Genomic DNA, 21508 nt, shown 5'->3' on the forward strand with positions numbered 1-21508 from the left:
AGTGGAGCCTGCGCGAATGGCGCAGGCTTTACGCGTTGGCATACCTCGCAAGCACGGATGTACTTGCGCACCCACTTATACTGGTGGTGCCAGTAGAAGTCGCGCGTGAGAAGGACGTAAGTCTTCTCACGTCCGAGATGTCCCGCAGTCGGGGCATCATGATACTCGTACATGATCCTGAGTCGCAGGTCATGGTCATTCGGCACGACAACGTGATCCGCGTTGTCGGCGACTGCATTATAAAGAAGCAGTCCGTGGTGCACCCGATATCGGTGTGCACGCGCACGAAGGTGTTTGGCAACTTCTGACGAGCCTTGTCAGAAGGCGCTGTGCCATAGGCCAACAAGCGTTTCGCGTCCGCATCGTGCGTGTACGCGGCCTTCACATCATCCAACAGGGACGATGTGGGTTTGCTCGATCGCATGACGTCAATGGCATTGACGTCAGCAGCTTCCGCGTAGTCCGGCCGACGTGATAACGCGTCGGCCACTACATTCAATCTTCCGGGTTTGTATTCGACCCGGAGGTTATACTCCGCATAGAATGAGAGCCATCTCGCCTTTCTTTGTGATATGTGTGGCGACTTCACTGCGGTGCGCAGTGAAGCAAGGTCGGTGTAGACCACAAATGGTCTACTTCCAAGTAGATACACTCGGAACTTTGCGAGTGCATATTTCATGGCAAGGAGTTCCTTGTCATGTACCGGATAGTTGCGCACAGCTGGCTTCAGCTGACGCGATTGGTAGTAGACGACACGATCACGGCCCTCGTGGTCGTGCTGCATCAACGCGCATCCGATCGCGAAGTCGGATGCGTCACATGCGACGTGGAATGGACGATCTTGGTCAGCCACTGCCAAGATCGGCGCCTCAGTCAAGCCCCGCTTGACTGCATCGAATGCCTTCTGGCAATCGGTTGTCCAATTCCACACAGCTTCCTTCTTTAGAATTTGGGACAGCGGGCGGATCTTGCCCGCGTAATCCTCCACGTACTTGCACAAGTACGTGGCCAAGCCAAGGAACTGCCTCAGTTCCTTGACACTTGAAGGCGTTGGCCATTCATTAATCACTCTGACCTTTTCCGGGTCAGGGCGAACACCATTCTTCCCTACGAGACACCCGAGGACGGGTATTTCGCTCGCCTCGAAGATACACTTCTTCAGGTTCGCATAGAGCTTATGCTTTCGCATAAGCTCAAGTAGTTTTCGGAGATGCACCCTGTGCATCTCTACGTCGGTCTTCCCGTCCACAGCCTGGCTGTGGATGAATACATCATCGAAGTAGCTCGGTGCGAAGTCGCGCACCGAGCGCAACAAGTGCGTCACGCACCTGTTGAAAGTCGCAGGGGCATTCTTAAGCCCCTGTGGCATTACTAGCCATTCCCAGAGCATGCCGCTTGGCGTGCTCACTGCCGTGAGAGGGATATCGCTCTCACGCATTAGGATTTGATAAAATCCATCTCGCAAGTCGAGAGCACTGTAAACGGTGCTCCCGGCCATCGAATCGATGATAACATCTTTTCGCGGTATCGGCGTCTGCGCCGGTACCGTCGCATCGTTCAGCTTGTTGTAGGCATGAACGATGCGCCATCCGCCCTGTGGCTTCTTGACACAGAACGTCGGAGCACTGTGCGGGGACTTTGATTCCCGCACTTGTCCTGCTTTGCGACGACTTTCAAAGAAGTCGTCGATCGCTTTCACTTGCTCTCGCGGCAGTGGCCACTGCCGCGTGACACAGTACTTCGTGCCCGGCACGAGATCAATCTCGTGCTGAATGCCCTTATCCTGCGGAAGCTCCGCAGGGATCTCTTCCGGGAGTACGTCTTTGTACTCCCTCAACAGTTCGTAATAGGGACTCGACTTCAGCGAGTCCCAACCTTGTTCCTCGAAGCGCTCTCGCTTCGTCTTCGCACTGAGAGTGTCTTCACTCTCAGTGGTACTTCCCATGAAGAGCTGCCTCAGCTCTTCGCTCTCGCTCTCCGTTCTTTCGCTGTCCGAAAGAACGCAGACTTGCTCGATGCGTCCATCGTGCAAGTCGCGCGTGAAGCGATTCCAGCTCATGGCTGGAAGCGAAGTCAACTCCGATGCCATCGTCGGAGGACTAGCGAGTTCCATGTCACGATACTGGAATCCAGTGTCGGTGCGCGTCAAGACGCTTAGCGTCTTGACATTCGACGTCACCGCCGCAGTCTGCCCAGCAGACTGCTCTTGTTGCGTCTCGGTCCCGGACCGAGACTTGCGCAGCGTTCTCTGCATGCGCCGTCTTCTTGTTGTGCGGAGCCCGGCTCCGCACAGTTGTTCTTCTGGTCCAGGCCCGGCCGTGGACAGTTGTTCGCCGGCGGACCCTGTCCGCGGGCGCGCGGTATCAAGCCCGGCTTGACCGCATTTTCCTTCGTGCAGCCCGGCTGCACGGTAATGTGTCCCTTCGCCGGCAGACCCTGTCTGCGGGTGCGCGGTATCAAGCCCGGCTTGACCGCATGGCGCTTCGTCGTGCAGCCCGGCTGCACGACAGCATGCAAATTGCGTCAGTGCGGTACGTTTGCAACCGTCCGCACTGTTTGCAGCGTCAACTCCCGGAGTTGACACGCCTTCGTCACCTCGACGCCATTCATTGGCGGAGCCCCTCTTGCCCGAGGGTGCGTCGGCTCCCGGAGCCGACGCGTCGTTGTCGATCTGACCACTTCGGGTCAGGGACTGTCCCTTACACGCTTGAACGTGGGTGTTGGTTCCCGGAACCAACACATCTTTTTCTTCCGACGTCGGCAGCATTGCCGACATGGGTTTCACTTGTGCGCGCCCTCGCGCACTTCTTGTGCACTCCGGGACAGCAGCATAAAGCGCTGTCTCGACTGGTGAGCCGCGCGCACCTGCTGGTGCGCGCGCTGCGGTAACAGGGCCATCGCTCTCTGTTCCGCTGTCGCGTCCGAAGCGCACGAGCGTGCGCTTCTTCCAGTCTATCACCGGATCATGCCGTGCAAGCCACGGCATGCCCATTACTACGTCGAACTTATCGTCCAGGTCCAGGACGCTAAAGTGTTCGACAAACACTCGTTGTTTGTACGAGAAGCGCACGTTCACGACGCGCTTCTCGGTCTTCACGATGGCACCTGTTGCCAGTCGTACCTCCAGAAGACTTCGAGGTGCATCTACCTCCTCGAAGTCAAGTCTGGGCAGGCTTCGTAGTCGAACAAAGTTGTTCGACGCGCCTGAATCTACCAAAGCTCGAAGAGAGTCACTCGCTCTCTTCGAGTAAACCTTCAAGATGACAAGGTTTGGCCTGTCATCTTGTTTCTTGCAGTGAGAGTTGGTCTCACTGGGGGCTGCAGTCCTCAGTGTCGCGTGCCCGATGTCGGCACGCGCGACTGCAGTACCAGTAGGGCGCCCCGCGCCTACTGGATGTTCGCGTTTTTTGTTGGTCCGCGGCGATGCCTAGCATCGCCACGACGGCCACCTCCAGGGGGCATGGGAGCTGTGCACTCCCGTGCAAAGTGACCGATCCTTCCGCAACGGAAGCATCGCACGTTACCTCCCTGCTGCTGGTAACCAGCAGTTGTTGCGTTCGAGAGGTCCATTGGTTCCGGGCCTCCCGTCCTCGCTACCGGGCGCGGTTGCGGCCTCGGTACGTTTACATGGCATTTAGCCTGCCGCAGGCTAAACTCTTCTTGCATGGCAAGAGTGATTGCAGCTTCGAGAGTACTCGGGTACTCTCGGAAGAGATAGGTCTTCACGGGCCCATCTCTAAGTCCTTTCATGAACGTGACGACCTTGGTCGCCTCGTCAATCGGGTTAGTCACGATATTTGATACCAAATATCGTGCGCGCTGCGCGTAAGCATGGACGTCATGCTTACCCTGCTGAAGGTCGAGGAACTCCGCCCTCGACCGGAACTCGTTTTGCGGGGCTCAAACGCTTGCTTGAGCTCCTCTTTGAACACTTCGTACGTGCTGAAGCACGTAGGATCGGAGAGTCGGCGTCCGTACGCCCAACTCCTTGCGCGTCCGCCAAGGCAGGACATGGCGAACGCGACCTTCGACAGCGGGTCGACGATGCGTCGAGCCGCTATGGCTGTGTCGAGCTCGACAAGCCATCGGAGGAGAGGCTCGCCCTCTCTACCCACGTAATTGCTTACGCTCAACTTTAATGGTTGAGCACGCGGTGTCGTCCCTGACGACGCCGTCACTGAGGAAGCAGCGTCACGCTGCTCCTTCATGATGAACCCCAGAGCAACACCATGTTGCTCCGTCGGCGATAGCGTACGCAGCATTGTAGCTATCGCCGCTTCTCCAATGACTGTTGACAGTCGTTGGAGGGCCTCCCACTCTGGGTCAGACAGGTGGGGGCAGTCAGCGCGTGCAACATGCGTTGCAGGCGTGTTGGAGCTCTCCATGGGCACCTCCGTGCTCATGTGGTTCTCGGCTCCGCGTTCGTACACCGCGTACGAACGTCAAGCAGTCGGTCGTTGGACGGACTACAAAGTGCTACCAGGTGTAGTGGGTCTAACTTGACTCACTACTTTAGCTTACACGTTGCGCAACGTGTATGAGGAAGCGTAAGTACCTAGTAATTACTTAGGTTAATTATATTTGAATACACAAATATAAGTTAAGTAAGATAGGATTCCAAGTGACTTAGATTAGGTAAAATGAGAACTGTATTGTTTGTAAATTGATCTTCCTCTAAAATCTGCTAAAACTGTTTATCATCTATGAAAGGGGTTGACAGCGGCTGGCTGTCAGAGCCCCGCTAATATGCATGACTCTGATTGGTAGAAAGATGCTGCTTTCTACCAATAGGATCTTTGGGTGGGTGTGGACCACTCATTGTGGTGGTCCACTTCAATGTATCCATTGGTGTGTCTTACACCAAGGTGAGGAAGCATCCAAAACTTTTAACAGATAACCTATCTGTTAAATTCACAAGTGGCTGCAAGCCACTTGTGCGTGTAACCCCGTTACAAGAGCCGATGAGTAAGGAGCGCTATGCGACCTCGGCCTGGAATATTAACCATGCTGCTCCCTGTTATTTCTCCACAAAATATTCACCGGGCCGCCACACGTCGCCCTGCACGGGCTACTACGCCCCCACGGTACATTTGCGCGCACGAACCCGCGCCAACGATAGGCACCGCAGACTTTCTCTGCAGTCCTCTATTCTCTACTATCCGGCGGTCACCGTCCTACCGTAACGGCGTACCTCGCTTTACGATGTATTCGACCTCATCCGACATTCACAACCCGTGCTCCAGCGCCAAATTTCATAGATTAGTCTCAACTTAATGCACGTCCTGCACTAAAACTTGACTGAGAGTCGAACGGCGACTGCTGCTCGGTGCTCTCCTACGCAGCCCCACACTACCAACTACCTACGGGAGCGGCGCCCTTCTCCTAAGCTACTCGTTTGGATCTCTCCCTCTTCGGAGCGCATCACCCGTCTCGTGGCCGCTAGGCCTCATCCTTCGCCTCGATGTCGCCTGCCGCGACGCCATTCTCTTTGCCGTCCATGCTGGACGTGTCGTCTTCTCTTGCGATTTTCCAGCCGCCGCTGGCTTAAAACTTCGATATCTTGCCTACCTCGCACCTGTGGCGCGAGTCACGCTGACTGGCATTCGCCCCCGTTCACCCTCGTTTTCACACTCGTGTCCCGATTTCCGTGGTGTGCACCACCCGGCTGAGTTCGGCCGTCACCAGCTTTCCGTTCGAGCACTCTGCCGTGACCGCAGAGTGTGGTGCAGCGTCTGCACCGCCTGCTGCTCGACGAGTGACTGCCCGCCCAACTACAATAAGACGATGTTGGTCATGATCGATACTATTCTTATCTCAAAACCAGGAGGCCATGGTATGTGCATATATATAGTTTCTGAGCAAATAAAACACATATAATGATGTAGCTCATGGTATCGCTGCGAGTCTCTCCCCAAGCTCGAGTTCAGTCTCATTGCGTAGAAGGTTGCTAACCTTCGACGACGAGGGTCGCACTAGCATTGAAGCCAAATTGGTGCGCATCAATCGACCCTAGTATTTAGATGGCAACAGCAACACAATGAATGGCGTAGACGAACATACCAGCAAGCGGCCAATACATCGTGTATTCCTTTGGTGTATGAACACCACATCATTTGGTGTATGGCACACGACAGGTTCGGTCGTACTTAGTACATAGAGTTTCAAGTGGTCGATAGAAAAAGACAATTATTAATTTATTATAACAATCCGCGACTAGCCACATCCCTGGTGGTGATCGAAGGTCTCCCAAGCGTTTCTTCATATAATTAACGCTTGACTCAAACAACTAAAGAAAAGAAGACAGATGCGGAGTGCTATGGTTGACGTTTTGTCAGCTGTGTTGATGGAGGGGGCGATAAAGAGTGATCTCCATCGCAAACAATTAAATACTTTCTGCTTGAACCGAACACTATATACGTACTTTTTACTTGTGCAAACACTATTTTCTATGTGCCTACAGACACTCCCCACTGCACTTTAGCTTTGAAACCGAGATCTTTCTGACCAAGCTGGTTTCATCTGGAATTAATTTGTTTTTGTGTGAGAGATACGCTGTGTATGCTATACTGCGCTCTTGTTCTCATACATTCGCTTAGTCGGCACTATATGTATAAGCCCACCGAGAGACTGATGGGAGTTGGGACGGGCAATCTAATAATCTAAAGCAAACAAAGATTTGTAGAATATAGATATCAGCTTGCAATCCTTAGTTTTGAATATACTCTTTGGCCAAAGTTTTAGGAAGTACCAGCTTCCCGATTGAAGTTTTATTTGTGGAATACGATACAGTACCAGTACTAAAACATAAGTGGGCGTAGTGTACATATACATCGGGTGCCGGTTGTAACTGACGTCCTAAACTGTCCTATTTGTCCTAAAATTCAAATATTACCTAGACATAAATCGTCCAAAAATACGCGTTTCAAATTACGTCCTACTGATTGTCCTAAACTCGGTTAGGACACTGATTACTACTGCAAATGACTACTTTAGGACATTAGAACAGTATGACGTTTAGGGCAACTCAGGGAACTATAGTCAAAGTACTACTTTCTACCGTTAGGTCATCATAGGACATTAGGACATTAGGACATTAGGACATTAGGACATTAGGACATTAGGACAACCCAGGGAACCATATTAAAACACGTACCACTACTTTCTATCGTTAGGACATTGTAACAATAGGATGTACAACCCAGACAGTACCACTACATGTATATTGTTACTATAGCATCCAACTTACGCGAGGCCAATACTCAGAAAACTAAAAAGCGTCACCCCTTACGTGGCAGGACAATCGCTCGTTGGCTATCGTTTGCGGACTTGCAACGCTCGCTTGCACAGACACGCCCCGCCTAATCGGCGGGTGTTGGGAACTGGTGAATGCACTGGGTGATGCTCGCGCTCGCATCCGCTCGCCCTCGCCCGAAGCATGACTGAATGCTCAATACTTTACTGCGACAAGTGCAACATTCAACATAAAACAATTGAAGTTGTCCTAATCGTGGACTGTGTTGTCCTAAACATTTCAGTTTAGTGACCGTTAGTGGCCGTAAATTACGGGCGAGTTTACGACAAATAGGACGTTTAGGACACCAGTTAGGACGTGTTATCTTCTACCATACATCGTACGTAATGTCCAGGTAGAGTGCACTCAAAAAGATTGTAAAAGACAAAGAGCAACTTTAAAGAAGTTGTTCGTCTAACTGTAGTAGATGACGTAGTCCGTATCCCACTACACCTTGCTAATCTATCAACATTTATTGTGAAAACAAATAACAGCTTGAAAGGGATGATACGGGGGGGGGCACACATTTTCTCACTCCCGACTCCGACACCTAACGATGCGTGAGAAGAATCGTACGATTGCCACTTTCTGGAATGATGGTTACGCTGTCATAAAGGTGAATGTGTCGAATAGCACCTGCACTCTAGCTGTGGAGGAGCTCGCCAGTTTGTCATTTCAACCAATATTCGAGGAGCTCTATGTCAAGGAGCGCGATAACTTTCGTTCTCAAGCGAGAATTTCGATGCCGGGGACTACTACCCGCTCGATTGAGCGTGCAGTTGAGGAGGTTGTTTACAGCCTTCGATCGGAGTGGAATAGCCATCCCAGCGCTTGGACAGCGTTCAAGTCAATTCCTGGTGGGAAAGCGCAAGAAGTCCATCGCGATTTTCCCACCTTTGAAACGGCCTTGGCTCAGTGGCAAACCGGGTGGGTTCAGGCCTCCGTGATTTTTGCCGTCATGGACAACACTATGGTCTGGGGTTACCCCTCCTCGATTGACTACACTGATAAAACGAAAGGTCAGTTGCTCACGAAGAACTGTGGTGAGATGGTCATATTTCGTGGAGATTTAGCTCATGGGGTGCAGCATTTTCTGTCGAGAACATCCGCATTCATTGCTATGTGCTCGTCAAGGGAGTCAAGCAAAAAAGAATTCTGCTGAAGCAGCTCCTTTCAGGAAGTTCTTGTGTCAATTTTGCCTCGATATCTCATACTCGAAGGAAGACTTATCCACCCACACGCGACTGTGCAAGGAAAACCCGGCTTACACGCAGAAGGAAACCAGCCAAAACAAATCCGATATTGGTGGGCTGTGTCGGATATGCATCCCACCGAAGCCGTTCAAGGTGCGAAATACGTTCGTGCCGCATCGACGCCGGGGGAAGCACCGAAAGGAAGTTGCCGGACAAGACGAATTGCTTTGCTGCAAACTTTGCAAGCCACACAAGCATTTTCGTAGCAAGCTCGTTCTACAAGCACAGAAGTAGAAAGTATCACCGAGACGAATGCTGCTCTGCTCTTACCAGAAATTGCAACAGTTGAAAGCTCCAAGAAATAGCACGATCGGCAAGAATGAAGCCGAGTCATGTTCGGTCGTGATTAAAGCTAGTTTCGAACTGATGAGAGGGTAGCTCTGCACGTCTAGGTTTTTGTTTGTCCCTCAAGCTAGCACACCAATATCTAGCATAATGTTCATACATTCGTAAATGCTTGCAGCAAGTCTTGATCTCCTCTACGTGTAAACCCGTCTGGGTGAGCGTTGGAAAGCGCCGAAACAAGCATAGCACACACTACATGCTCATCTTCGTTAGCGTTCTCAGTTCGCGGCAACGTCCTGCTTTCTAATGCAGAACTCGGTCGTAAAAGGCAACAGCACGCTTCCGCGCACGCTGCCATATGTTCCTCCTCCTCGCCCGGTTGAACACATTTACGTTGTCGAAAAAGCCGGCGGGGGTTGCACACGACAGGTTAGGTTAGTACTGAAGCAGCGGAGCTGGGTGAATCTCTCTCATCAAAATGGAAACCGGATCCAACCGGAGACCAACTCGCTGCGACTGATCGTTCGCTTTTGCGGTCTCAATCACAGAATCCGAAATGTCATTTGGGCTGTCGAAAGTGCTCCCCAGCAGCATCGACCACATACCACTGAACAACCAGCGGAATAAGATGATGCACCTGTTTCACGATCTACTCCTTATCCACATCAAGATAGCATGCGTCACGCTAAGAATAAAGTACTGAGCTGTCATAACCCGGAGCTTCGGTACAATCCTAATCTGAGAATGACGGAGTGGTAGAGCAGCCAGACCACCACAACGGACATGTTGTAGAGGTGCCCCGGAAGAGCGCCTCCTGCACGAGATAGTTGGTGAGCTGAACCTCCCGTCGCCGCTGCGCAGCCTTGATTATGGACCGGTCACTCGTGTACGGCTGCGACCACTCGAAAATGGGCACGCGGGTGTTGCTGTGGCCGCCGCTGCTCCAGGCCTCTCGCCCGCCCAGCTCGCCGCTCATGACGTCCTGCACGAATTCCACCACCTCACTGCTGGTGAACACGTCCCAGAGCCCATCCGACGCGATCACAATGAACTCGTCCTTATCGTACTCGAGGTCGTACTGGCGAATCTCGGCGTAGCTGATGACGAACGGCCGGGAATCGCGGTCTCCGATAGCTCGCGCCACCACCAAATTGTCATTTACTCTGTACGCGCCGTAGGGCTCGATCGGCTCTCCTTGGGCGTCCACGCAGCCGTACGACTGCACGCGGCCACCTAGCGACTCGATCCTGGCACGTTCCTGGGGGTCATTAGGCTTGTGATCCCGCGTGAGCTCCACTGCGTCTCCTGACCGACACAACACCGCTCGACTGTCTCCCATATTGAGTAAGTGCAGGACGTCATCAAAGAGCAGCACCCCCACCGCCGTCGATCCTTGAAAGTTTCACTCGTTCTTGCCGATCACCTCCTGGTGACCTTGTGCACCGCCTGCTGCAGCATGGTGGCGACCGTTCTCGCCTTGTTTTCCGCCAGAACCTCTTGGTCCAGCTGCGCGGACTCCGGCGCGATCATGAAGAAGAGCTGGTTGCGCAGGTGCTGCGAGACGGCGGCGCCTCAGTGGCTGTCGTACATCTCCGCGAACCGCTTGCAGGCAGAGACATACGCCGTACGCGCAGTCGCCGCGCACCGCCGCCGTGCTCGCCACCATCTTGCCGTCCCGCACGCTGGTTTTCCTCCTGCGCAGCGTGCACGTTTTGCTCGCGTTCTTCTTGGTCGCGGCCTTCATCTCCTTGTGTTCCTGGATGTGCTTGGCAATCACCTTTGGATCCTCCGTGAGTTCAGCCGCCGCCGCCAGCGCCAGGCCCATCCAGAGCGAGCCTCGGCCCCCGCTGCGCTCGATCTCGGACGCCGGGAACTCCGGGCTCAAGTTTGAGAACGGAGACGACGTCCGGAGGGCCGCGCGCGGCGGGCTGCAGCCACGACCGCGATGGGCGTGCCGCCGCGCGGCAGCCCCGCCCGTCACGCTCGCATCACGGACTGCGTGACCACCACCGGGAGGAGACACGACTGCTTGGTGTTAAATCCACCTCAATTGTTGTATGAGAGTCGGTAACGGCGTCCGCGCTGAGGTTGTGGTGATGGCCGTCATCCAGGTCTTGTGAGGACTTGCGTGCCTTTCATGGTGCAGCTGAGAGGGTAGAGGCCTAAAGTGAACTACATAGTTCCACCAGCCGATGCTGCTGCAATCGTAGCGTCAGTGGTAACGGAATTATCTAGAGCGCACTTTTAGCGTTCGACGTGCAGGTTTGCGTCTTGAATAATGTGCACTAAAACCTAGCATGTTGTAGCAAACACCACTCACCAAGCTCTTGCGTAGGGGTCTATATCAACCTCTTAGACGGTCAGTTCAAAAGGCCTAACCCAGAGAGCGGAATTTGGTGCAATCATATTGCTCAAAAGATGCGCTAAGAGGTCCTAATGGACCTGTAATTGATAAATTGTCTAGCACTACTGAAAGAGTTAAGAAGGAGGCTGTGTGGAATTGGACAGCTGATTGCCAAAAGGCATTCGATGCAGTCAAGCGGGGCTTGACTGAGGTGCCGATCTTGGCAGTGGCTGACCAAGATCGCCCATTTCACGTAGTGTGTGACGCATCCGACTTCGCGATCGGATATGCGTTGATGCAGCACGATCACGAGGGCCGTGATCGTGTCGTCTATTACCAGTCGCGTCAGATGAAGGCAGCTGAGCGCAACTATCCGGCGCATGACAAGGAACTCCTTGCCATGAAGTATGCACTCGCGAAATTCCAAGTGTAATTACTAAACCCTAGACCATTCGTGGTCTACACCGACCATGTATCACTGCGCACCGCAGTGAAGTAGCCACATATATCACAAAGAGTGGCGAGATGGCTCTCATTCTTTGCGGAGTATAATTTCCGGGCCGAATACAAACCCGGAAGACTGAATGTAGTGGCCGACTCGTTATCACGTCGGTCAGACTACGCTGAACCTGCTGACGTCAATGCCATTGACGCCATGCGATCGAGCACACCCACGTCGTCTTTGTTGGACGACGTGAAGGCCGCGTACGCACACGACGCGGACACGAAGCTCTTGCTGGCCTATGTCACAGCGCCTTCTGACAAGTCCCGTCAGAAGCTGTCCAAGCACCTCCGTGCGCGTGCACACCGATATCGGGTGCACGACGGACTGCTTATTTATAATGCAGTCGACGACAATGCGGATCGCGTTGTCGTGCCGAATGACCATGACCTGCGCCGCAGGATCATGTACGAATATCACGATGCCTCGTCTGCGGGACATCTCGGACGTGAGAAGACATACGTCCTTCTCACGCGTGACTTCTACTGGCACCACCAGTACAAGTGGGTGCGCAAGTACGTCCGTGTTTGCAGAGTGTGTCAACGTGTCAAACCTGCGCCATTCGCGCAGGCTCCTTTGCAATCATTACCGACTCCGGCGGAGTGCTGGAAGTCCATGTCTTTGGACTTCATCTTTGGTCTTCCCCCGGACAGCGGAGGGAATATCGGTGTTGTGGTCTTTGTAGACCGTTTCAGCAAGATGGTACATCTTGCTGCGGTACCGGCAGAGGTGACCGCGAAGCAGACGTCCCGTCTGTTCGTCGACATGGTGTTCAAACACCATGGAATGCCGACCGACATCGTGTCGGACAGAGACCCGCGCTTCACAGCGCACCTGCGGCAAGAAGTGTTTACACTTCTTGGGAGCCAGCTTTCAATGTCGACTGCGGATCATCCGCAGACGGACGGTCAAACCGAGCGCGTGAATCGTGTGCTCGTCGACATTTTGAAGAGATACGCTCACTCGTTCCAATACTGGAGCGAGTGTTTGTCGATGGTAGAGTTTGCCATCAACAATTCGGTGCATGCCACGACCGGGCATACACCGCTCTACGTGAATGCCATGCGGCATCCACGCCTACCGAGTTTACTCGGAGTGATGGCTCCCACTTTAAGTGGGGGAGGATCTACGACTGCAATGCAGCAGCCGCAGAAAACCGCTGACACTTGCACAGTGTCAGCTGCAACAATGGACAAACCACATGAGTCTACGCAGGGCGCAGACTCCCCCAACAACAAGGCCAACGACCACGGGTCTGCGCTCTGCGCAGACTCCTCAAACAATAATGACAAGACGAACGAGTCTGTGCAGGGCACAGACTCTACAAACAACAAGAATCATGGGTCTGCGCAGGGCGCAGACACCACCAAGAATCACGCAGAAGCCGGGCCTCTAGCGGAGAGCGAGCTGAATGACTTCAGCTCGGATGCAATCAATTTCATCACCAAAAGACAAGCCGCAATTCGGTTTGTCCAAGACGCAATAGCAGCTTCTGTTGATCAACAGAAGCTGAACGCAGACAATGTGGGCAGAGGCAACACAAATGAATTCAAAGTTAGTTAATTGGTTATGTTAGCTACACAAAACCTGCCTAAACATGCCGTTTCGGATTTCGGAGCAAGCAAGCTTGCTCCGCGCTTCATCGGGCCGTTCACTGCGTTGGCACGGCACGGCAACACTTACACGCTAGACATACCGTCTAGCCTGCGCCTCCATCCGACCTTTTACGTCGGGCAGCTGAAGCCATACCGGCAGCACGAGCCATCTAGCTCGGCTGACCCGAAGCCTCGGCGACGAGCAACCTCTGGAGCAACCCCTTCATCTGGGTCCCCAGCTCGACCTGGATATTCGAGGCGGTCTGCGAGACCGCCGCGACTTGGGCCTTCTGGTTCGCCAGCTCCGGTTTCAGGGCGGCGAACTCAGCGCCCTGCAGACGCTCCACGGCGGTCACCCGGTCGTGGAGAGGCGCATACTGATCAGCCCGGGGCGTGTTCCCACCCCCGCCACCGTCGATCCGTCACGCCCGCGGCTCAACCCGCTGGATTGTTGAGCGGATTGTTGACCATAGTATCCCGAAAACGAACCCTCAAGGGGCTCGTTTTCGTATTCGTTGGAGAGGATTTCCTCCCCATCGAGATACATGGGAGCCGCGGAACGTCTTGCTGGAGGACGTTCCGGAAATGGTGAGGGCGTACGAAGAGCAGTACGCGCTGGTGCAGCGGAAGTAATACGAGCGCTGCGATCATCGCCAGCGTCCGAACCCTCACGTGCTAAGAACTTAGCACGGAGCTCTTTGAGACTCTCGGGCACACGGAACGACGTGTACCCGTTCAAGTCGCGGTCGCTCAAGCGCACCGCGCCTGGGAAACACTTCGCGCACTGATACAGCGCACGGCACGTTAGCCTCCTCCGCAGCAACGTGGAGCTGCTCCAACTTTCCACGCTTCGAGTACGTCTCGGAGCGATCACGCGCTTGCTTAATCCGATCACGGTAAGCATTCGGCTTCTTGTTGAAATTCTCAACAAAAGCATTCCGACTTTGACAAAGTGCCTGCCACTCGGGCACTTTGCTGCGAGAAGATGTCTTCTTGCTTTGAAACCATCGGAGCTCATGAAAGAGTCCGATGTAGTAATCGCGCCTTTGATGCGTCTCCGCATCGAAGTGCAGCTCGGCAGCCACTGCGTCATCCTTGATGGCGCTGCATGCATACCGCTGCATCTCATTCGGAGGTACCGAGTTCCCATACCGGTCCGTGATCTCGGACGCGGACGGCATCCACGGGTCGCGCGCTGCAGGCGCAGCGCGCGGAGAGCCTTGAGCTTTAACATCACGCGCTGCAGCAGCAGCGCGCGGAGTACTGAGAGCCCCAGCTGAAGCGAGTGGGGTATCACTCTCAGTTCGCGAACGCTTCGAGCCCGAAGCGTCCGATTCGTCCCCCTCATGCGGGCGGACGTTCCAGCGTGGGGGTTTAACGACTCGCTCGACACTGAGACTTTACGCTTAGAGGACGAGTCCTTCTCGTCCTCCATGTATTCATCGTCATCGCCGAAGTCGACGACGTCACCGTACTTCGCCGTCTGGTGCTCGTAGTACTGGTCGATGGAGAGATTACTCTCCACCGCCTTCGAGTCCTTCTTTTCCTTGGACGCCCTCATCGTTGTATGAGCGCGGGTTTCTTCTCCAAACGCGGAGAATCGACGAATGGTCGATTCAGAGATTGACGTGCGGGGACCCCGCGCGTCTAACCTTAAGGGGGGGGTGACGGGGTCACACGTACAAGTGGTTGCCAGCCACTTGTGAATTTAACAGATAGGTTATCTGTTAAAAGTTTTAGATACTTCCTCACCTTGGTGTAAGTCACACCAATGGATACATTGAAGTGGGCCACCACAATGAGTGGTCCACACCTACCCAAAGATCCTATTGGTAGAAAGCAGCATCTTTCTACCAATTAGAGACGTGCATATTGGCGGGGCTCTGACAGCCAGCCGCTGTCAACCCCTTTCATAGATGATAAACAGTTTTAGCAGATTTAGGAGAAAGATCAATTTACAAACAATACAGTTCTCATTTTACCCTAATCTAATTAGCTCGGTGTCTTTATTTGATTTACATTATGCTTGCGAAATCCATTTTTATTGACGAGCATCATTCTCGGGTCTTTGTTGAAGACGTTGAGGACATCGGCTTCCCAAATTTGTCGCGTTACTACTAGCACATGTTCGCACTTTGTGTGCTCCAATACTCCGAGTATCGATGCTCCGACCCAGGCAGGTCGCTACCATAGATAGTGCTAACTCATTCCTCAGGAGGTTTTTGGTGGTTGCCAAACTCCTAAGTATTTGATCGGATGCTGCAACATGTCATACTAACCAATGTTAAATTACGTACTGAGTATTACAAAAAAATCAGGCAGGAAATCGGAGTATGTATTCACACCTTTAAAAAGGTTCTTTACAGAATGGGTTATTTCCGTAGTTGAGAACCCCAGAAACGTCATATTTTGTGCATATGTATTCCTTATGACGGTTGAGGGGCCTAGTTACTTGAGTTTATATACCCGAAAAGTTGAGCGGGTATTCCTTACCTAGGGATTACTACCGAGGGGGTCGTTTGTATCATGCCACATAACAGATGTCCACCATCTTCTTCGGGCAGAAAATTGAGAAAAAACGTAAATGAATGGGCTCAATATCAATGGTTCCTTACTTAAATTCCACAGCAAAATAAAAACACAAACGACAAGAGAGCTATATGCCGCGTGATTATCATATTATTTGTGTTTACAAGTGATAATCCAATGGGGCTTTTATAAAGGTAGAGCACCAGCGCAAGGGTCAATTCAGGCCAGCAGGATGTTCTGCAGGAACTCGATGTCGGCGTCACTCCATGTCGGCTTGTGTTCCCGGTACGAGACAATCGGCATATAGCCGATGTTGTTACTGCCAACATCAAAATTGTCAAACTGGAGCGCTGGAAGGCTGTGACTGTCCGGGAACACGGGGACATTTGAGAACGAGTACGGCGTGGAGTCGTCGATGCCAGTAGGAGACGACTCGTCTTTGGCACCTATAGCCAGCGGTGCTGTGGCAGCAATCTTGCCGACGGACAATATCAGAGGCAATCCGATGTTGGTCTGGTCGTCCAGCATGAAAGCCGACGAAGGCTGCGGCACTCGGATATGCGGCGGCGTAAGATCGGCGGCTTCAGCTGCGACTGCCGTCATGGTAGCGTTATTGGAGGCGGTTGCGAACGTGTGCGGGGTATCGTACTCACCGAAGTTCTTCTGCTGCTGCTGCTCGTAAAAGAGTTGATGAGCCACGGCCATCGAGACCTGCTTCTTGAGCGCAGCACGCCGCTGCGAGCGCTCCCGACGACGAATGGCGTGTACCTTCTGATACTTGCGGTCGCTGCGACGCTGGATCAAGTTCTGCTTGATACGGTGCTCCTCGCACAGCGAGTGTGCGTCGCCATTGCGCTTGAGAGTGCGCTCGTTGAAGCACTTGCCGGTTTTGTACTGGCACTTGCCGTAGTACGGGCGCTTGGCCGCGGGTTCGCCGTTGGTGCCTGCACTCATCGGCTCAGCCTTGCGCTTCGAGCAATTTGAGACGCGAGGGGGCTCGTTGCACTGGACCCCGGCAGCGGGGATGTTTGTGTTGTTGATCATTTTCCGATGTGAGTCGAAGAGAGGAAAAACGGATCTGGGCTACTGAGCGCGGCGAGGTGAAGGTCTCGGAGGGCGCGAATGGCCAGACGGACAGAAATGTGGTGGGGGTGCGTGAGCCTGCTATTGCCAGCTTTTCGCTCGACAGATGGTCGGGCACGGAGGGGGGTGTTCGATTGAGCGGCCGTTCACTGGTTGATTTTGTGTCTGTCGTTGATCGTTTATTATACAAGCTGGTGGTCGCGCTGCTGATCTTCCCCGCTTGCCGACAGTAGACTTAAAACTTGGCCCAAAACCTACTTTATGACCTCGTTCGACGCGCACATTTCTTATTCCATATCTTTTATTGGTACAACAGTATTTGAACATGTAAATCTGGCGGACCAACTCACATGTTTTTACAGATTTGGCGATAGCGCGGCGGGATGCGTGTAGCGGTCCACACCTTTGCCATCTGACTCACCTACTTGAAGCGGTTTGACACGGGGGCAGCAGAGATCCGATTGCGGTCAGTATTTGCGGTAGATGCGCCAAAATCCCAGCGTCGGTCGATGCGCACGTGGTGAGCCTGGGTGGAAGAAAGTTGGCCCCGGGCGATGCCCAAATCCGCTGCAAGAAAGCGTTACATTGACTCCCACTGTGATCACAAGCCACCACCTGCGTCCACGAATAAGATTCCCGCCACGGGGGCGAGGTCAAAATCATAACGGTCCAACAGCTCTGTTTAACATCCTGGCCAGGCAAAGCAGGATAGCATCCACTGTCTCGCGCCGATAAAGCCGGTTTGCAGGAGTTGGGGCTCTTGACTCGGGAGGAGGACCCACCCGTGGCTACATGCATGTATTAATACAGTACGGAGATCGGTCCGATGTTTGCACTGACCTTGGTCCTCCCATCGCTTGTCCCTGTTGGCTAACGTCAGTAAAGCAGTCCCCGGTATCGCGAATGCGTACGCTTGCTTTGGTTAATGTCGTAGTAGTTAGCGGCGTGCAAGTCCTGGCCGGGTCCTGCGTGAACCTCCTTGAAACGTCGATAGGCAACACGGTTCTGTGGCGCACGTGCTTCCTCGCGTCTGAAGCTGTGTCCCCCGGTGTAAGCAAAGCGAAAGACAGCTCTGGTTAAATCTTTGTAATGGGCCTGGTCGGTCGGATTCTTAACCGCCAGTATCTTGTCCTGAGTATGGTCGAGTCGTGCTGATCTGGATGTCGGTCGGTGAAGGTCAGCGACTGGTACATGTACCGTACATGATGTACGGCGCTAATGAGGTCAAAGTTGGGCGGTTTGGCCGCAAACAGTGGTACGTGGTACATGTAGGCCAACCACGATCCGGTGGAGTCGAGTTGGCATTTACATTGTCGCGATCTCTTTCCTTTTCCGCAGTCAATACATTACGGTATTGTGCATTGGCGCCGGCTGCGATACTTGTAACATAACGAGCATAGACTTCGGGTCTTCTCTCTGCCTTTCAAGCAGACGTCGTTGGTGCTACGCTCTCTCGTATTAGAATAGATCGATTTTGCGTCGTTGTCTCGAAGTTATAATGTAGTGCACCATTTCTTGCAATGTATTATGTGGCGTCGGATCGAGGCAGAAAAGCTTATCTGGGTGGGTGAATGTGGACAGGCCTATAAGCAAAATGTGGCGTCGGATCGAGGGCAGAAAAGTTTCTCGGGTGAATGTGGACAGGCAAAACATGACGAAACCCGCTCGGTCGCGACCGTGAACTCGGTTTTTGTACCAGTGTGCACCAGTGGAAAGCCTCGCTGACACGGATCGGTCTCCTGCACTGCCCTGGTCCGCGCGTCTCTGACGTGGGTCGGACCCGTTGGATAGGCATCGAGCAAAGCGTGAGTCGGCACCGTGCTGCACATGTACATGTACCGCGAGAACTCTAAATACTACAGTATGTTGCACATGTCAAGATTGCTGAAACTATTGGGATAGTTTTCAGAGGGCGCGTTCTAGGGATTGGAAGCTCATACGATCCGGACAGAAGTAGCATTTGCCGCAAGCTGCCGTCCCCGGACTGCTTTATGGATAGCTTCTGCGTCAACCGGCGACTTGTGCACTTGCGGTTTTGATTTGCGGAAGACGCCTAGTTCCTTTTGTACGAATGCAGTAACAGAAATCAAGTGGTTGTATATGCACCGCTGTGTATGTACCACTTGATGCTACAAGCAAAGCACGACTCGAGTAGGGTGATCCAGAATGGTCTGGTGTATCAGGGCGAGGTCTCCACGACCGCTTGTTGCTGTAGATAGATAAATATTGATAGGCCTGGTTTAAAAAATTCAAGCATTCGTAGGACGGAATACGCTGAACAGGCACGTAGTACTCCCGCAAAAACCGAAACGAACTCCAAGCGGTTCTCGTTAGCTTGTAACGTCTCGAGTGCAGCACCAATAACGCGCTGCTTGAAGGACAAACCGGAGATCACATCGCGCATGCGTTTGCTTCAAATCTAGTGTGGTTCGGCCCAGCCAACGTTATGTTCGTGCGGGAACGAACAAAATTCGATGTAGACGACGGCATACAGTGATTGATTGGCAACTCTATTTTGGCGCGTGATTGTACCACTGTTTGCGGCCAAAGCTCGGATACTGGCCACAATACACGTACTATACAGTCCACCGAGCAAATTCCCCGTCAAATCGTTCGTTACTGTACAGTACAGGTTTGTTTAGATACTGTGCGTCCTCGAGGACCGACCTCGATTTCGAGTCTTCTCCTAAATCTAGCATCTTGATGGATGCGTAGGCACCCAGCTAATCCGGAGTTTGCCCACACCTTCCTCCCCCCGACTCAACAACCGCTCGTAAGAATACTGCTATCCGTTGAAATCGAGCTTACTCGCTTCAGTGAGAACGGCGATGTTGTAGTGAATACCCGTGGTGAGTGCAACGCGGACGCTGGTCAGATATAATACAAGTCGTGTCGTGACGGCATCGAGTACAGTGATCGAAAACGACCTCCCCCCCCCCCTCCTCAACAGGAGCACCAGCGTGGTACTAGTGTTTTGGCTTCGTTCGTCTACCTCTACAGCTCCACGTGAATCGAATCAATGCTGCCTGCCAAAAGCTGTTGTCTAGTGAAAACTCATGCGCCAGTCGCGTCTACTACTACTGTATATAAATTCAGTACCGGAGACATCGTTCCCACTTCTCTTGTATTGTAGCTCATCACAGCCTACTCACACCGACACGGGCTCAACACGACCTTGCTAGAAATTGGAGCGCTTGTGAAACTACTAGATATTCCACCTTGATGTCACCGCAACAATATCGCCGACAGCGTCCAAGTGGCCCTACTGCCCATGGGTGTATCAATATTATGCATAACCTGCCAGACTGTGCCTGCACTGGCATGCAATCTGCATCTAGAAAGCCTTGGGCAATTCATAAATACCACAACTCTTAAGCCAGCTTCACAACCATAGCATCTGCAAACGCTGTCGGCTCTGGTTAGCAGCACGATACATCCTGTGTGAGCCTAGCGATGTATCTGACAATGGCACTCTACGTTTTTGTGGTTTACGGCAAACGGTGCCTCAAACGGAAGTAGCCGTAAATGATGTTGCTGACGATGCGGTAATTCACTGTCCAAGGAGGCCGATGCACACAGAGCCACCACCTTCACGATGAGCGCGTTCTACGCGTTGATGTTTCACCCCACCGCGGAGCTGTAAATCGTAGTAGCCGATGCTGACTGATGCGGTGGTGTCATACTCGATCGACGCCACTTAGCATGCCTGCACGTATTCTAAGCCAGGTCAATCGCCTCAGCATCCTCGATTCCAGCCACCACCGCGAGGAGGGCTTTTGTACATACAAATATGTAAGTTTATAACTTACGACTTTCTTCTTTGCGAACGAAGCCCTCCAGTGTTAGCGTCAGCGATCTAGTTGGCTATCGACGCCAATTGTAAGTGCGTACTTCGGCACGGAGTGTGTCCGTGTCGCCGCATTGCCCGAGATGTTTACCAGTGCCGCCTTCCTCGCGTCGGTAGGCTTATCAACTAGTTTCTGAGTAGCACTTCCATGCACATTACTGGAAACGGAGTAATCACAGCGACTCGCACTACGGAGATCTGGAAGAGCTCCTTTTTTTTCAGTGCTATCTGCTCGCGATGACCCGCTCAAGTGCGGAGACTGCTCGAAGCGTTCCGCCGCCGCAAGTACTGTAATAGTGAGCTAGCTTACGCTGGAGATTGACGAACGAGTGGTGCCTGGTAGTGCTGCTGTTGGAAGCGCATGTGTGCTTGCTGTGCTAGAAGTCTACGAAGCAACGTTTCCTACTTTCAGCCAGTTCGCATGGCGTGTGCACGTAAAACCTTACGCTATTAGGGTGCACCCTAATAGCGTAAGGTTTTACGTGCACACGCTTCAAAATAGGCATTTCGTTGAAGGAAAAAATGACGTAAGAGGTCTTCTAGCCGGGGAACCTCCGACTCGAACAACGGACTCTCGCGTCTGAATCTCAGCGCGACGTTCCAGCGACGCAAAATGTAACCACAACATCTGGTTGTTATCACTGCGGCAACAAGCTCTAAACCTCCCGATGAAAGTACACAACAGAACCAAATGAGCTCAATTGGACAATTTACTGGTCAACAACAATATATCGGAGCTCACTAACTTAGTAGTAAATTGCTCACTCGGAATGGGAATG

At 52.8% G+C, this 21508-nt stretch overlaps 2 protein-coding genes across 2 annotated transcripts; both read right to left on the reverse strand.

Annotated features, from left to right (window-relative positions):
* Positions 1-9562: 9562 nt before the first annotated feature.
* IUM83_16636 (Protein phosphatase) lies at positions 9563-10654 on the reverse strand (the record flags this gene model as incomplete). The annotated part of the gene is made up of 3 exons (XM_067941533.1): positions 9563-10157; positions 10253-10383; positions 10451-10654. 3 exons carry the CDS (start codon positions 10652-10654, stop codon positions 9563-9565), a joined length of 930 nt encoding a protein of 309 aa, XP_067783866.1.
* Positions 10655-16018: 5364 nt separating this feature from the next.
* On the reverse strand, positions 16019-16843 carry IUM83_16637 (uncharacterized protein; the record flags this gene model as incomplete). The annotated part of the gene is made up of 1 exon (XM_067941534.1): positions 16019-16843. One exon carries the CDS (start codon positions 16841-16843, stop codon positions 16019-16021), a length of 825 nt encoding a protein of 274 aa, XP_067783867.1.
* Between the last annotated feature and the right edge of the window lie 4665 nt (positions 16844-21508).

The sequence above is a fragment of the Phytophthora cinnamomi genome (assembly GCF_018691715.1).
Source record: "Phytophthora cinnamomi strain GKB4 chromosome Unknown Contig95, whole genome shotgun sequence".
NCBI lineage: Eukaryota > Oomycota > Peronosporomycetes > Peronosporales > Peronosporaceae > Phytophthora > Phytophthora cinnamomi.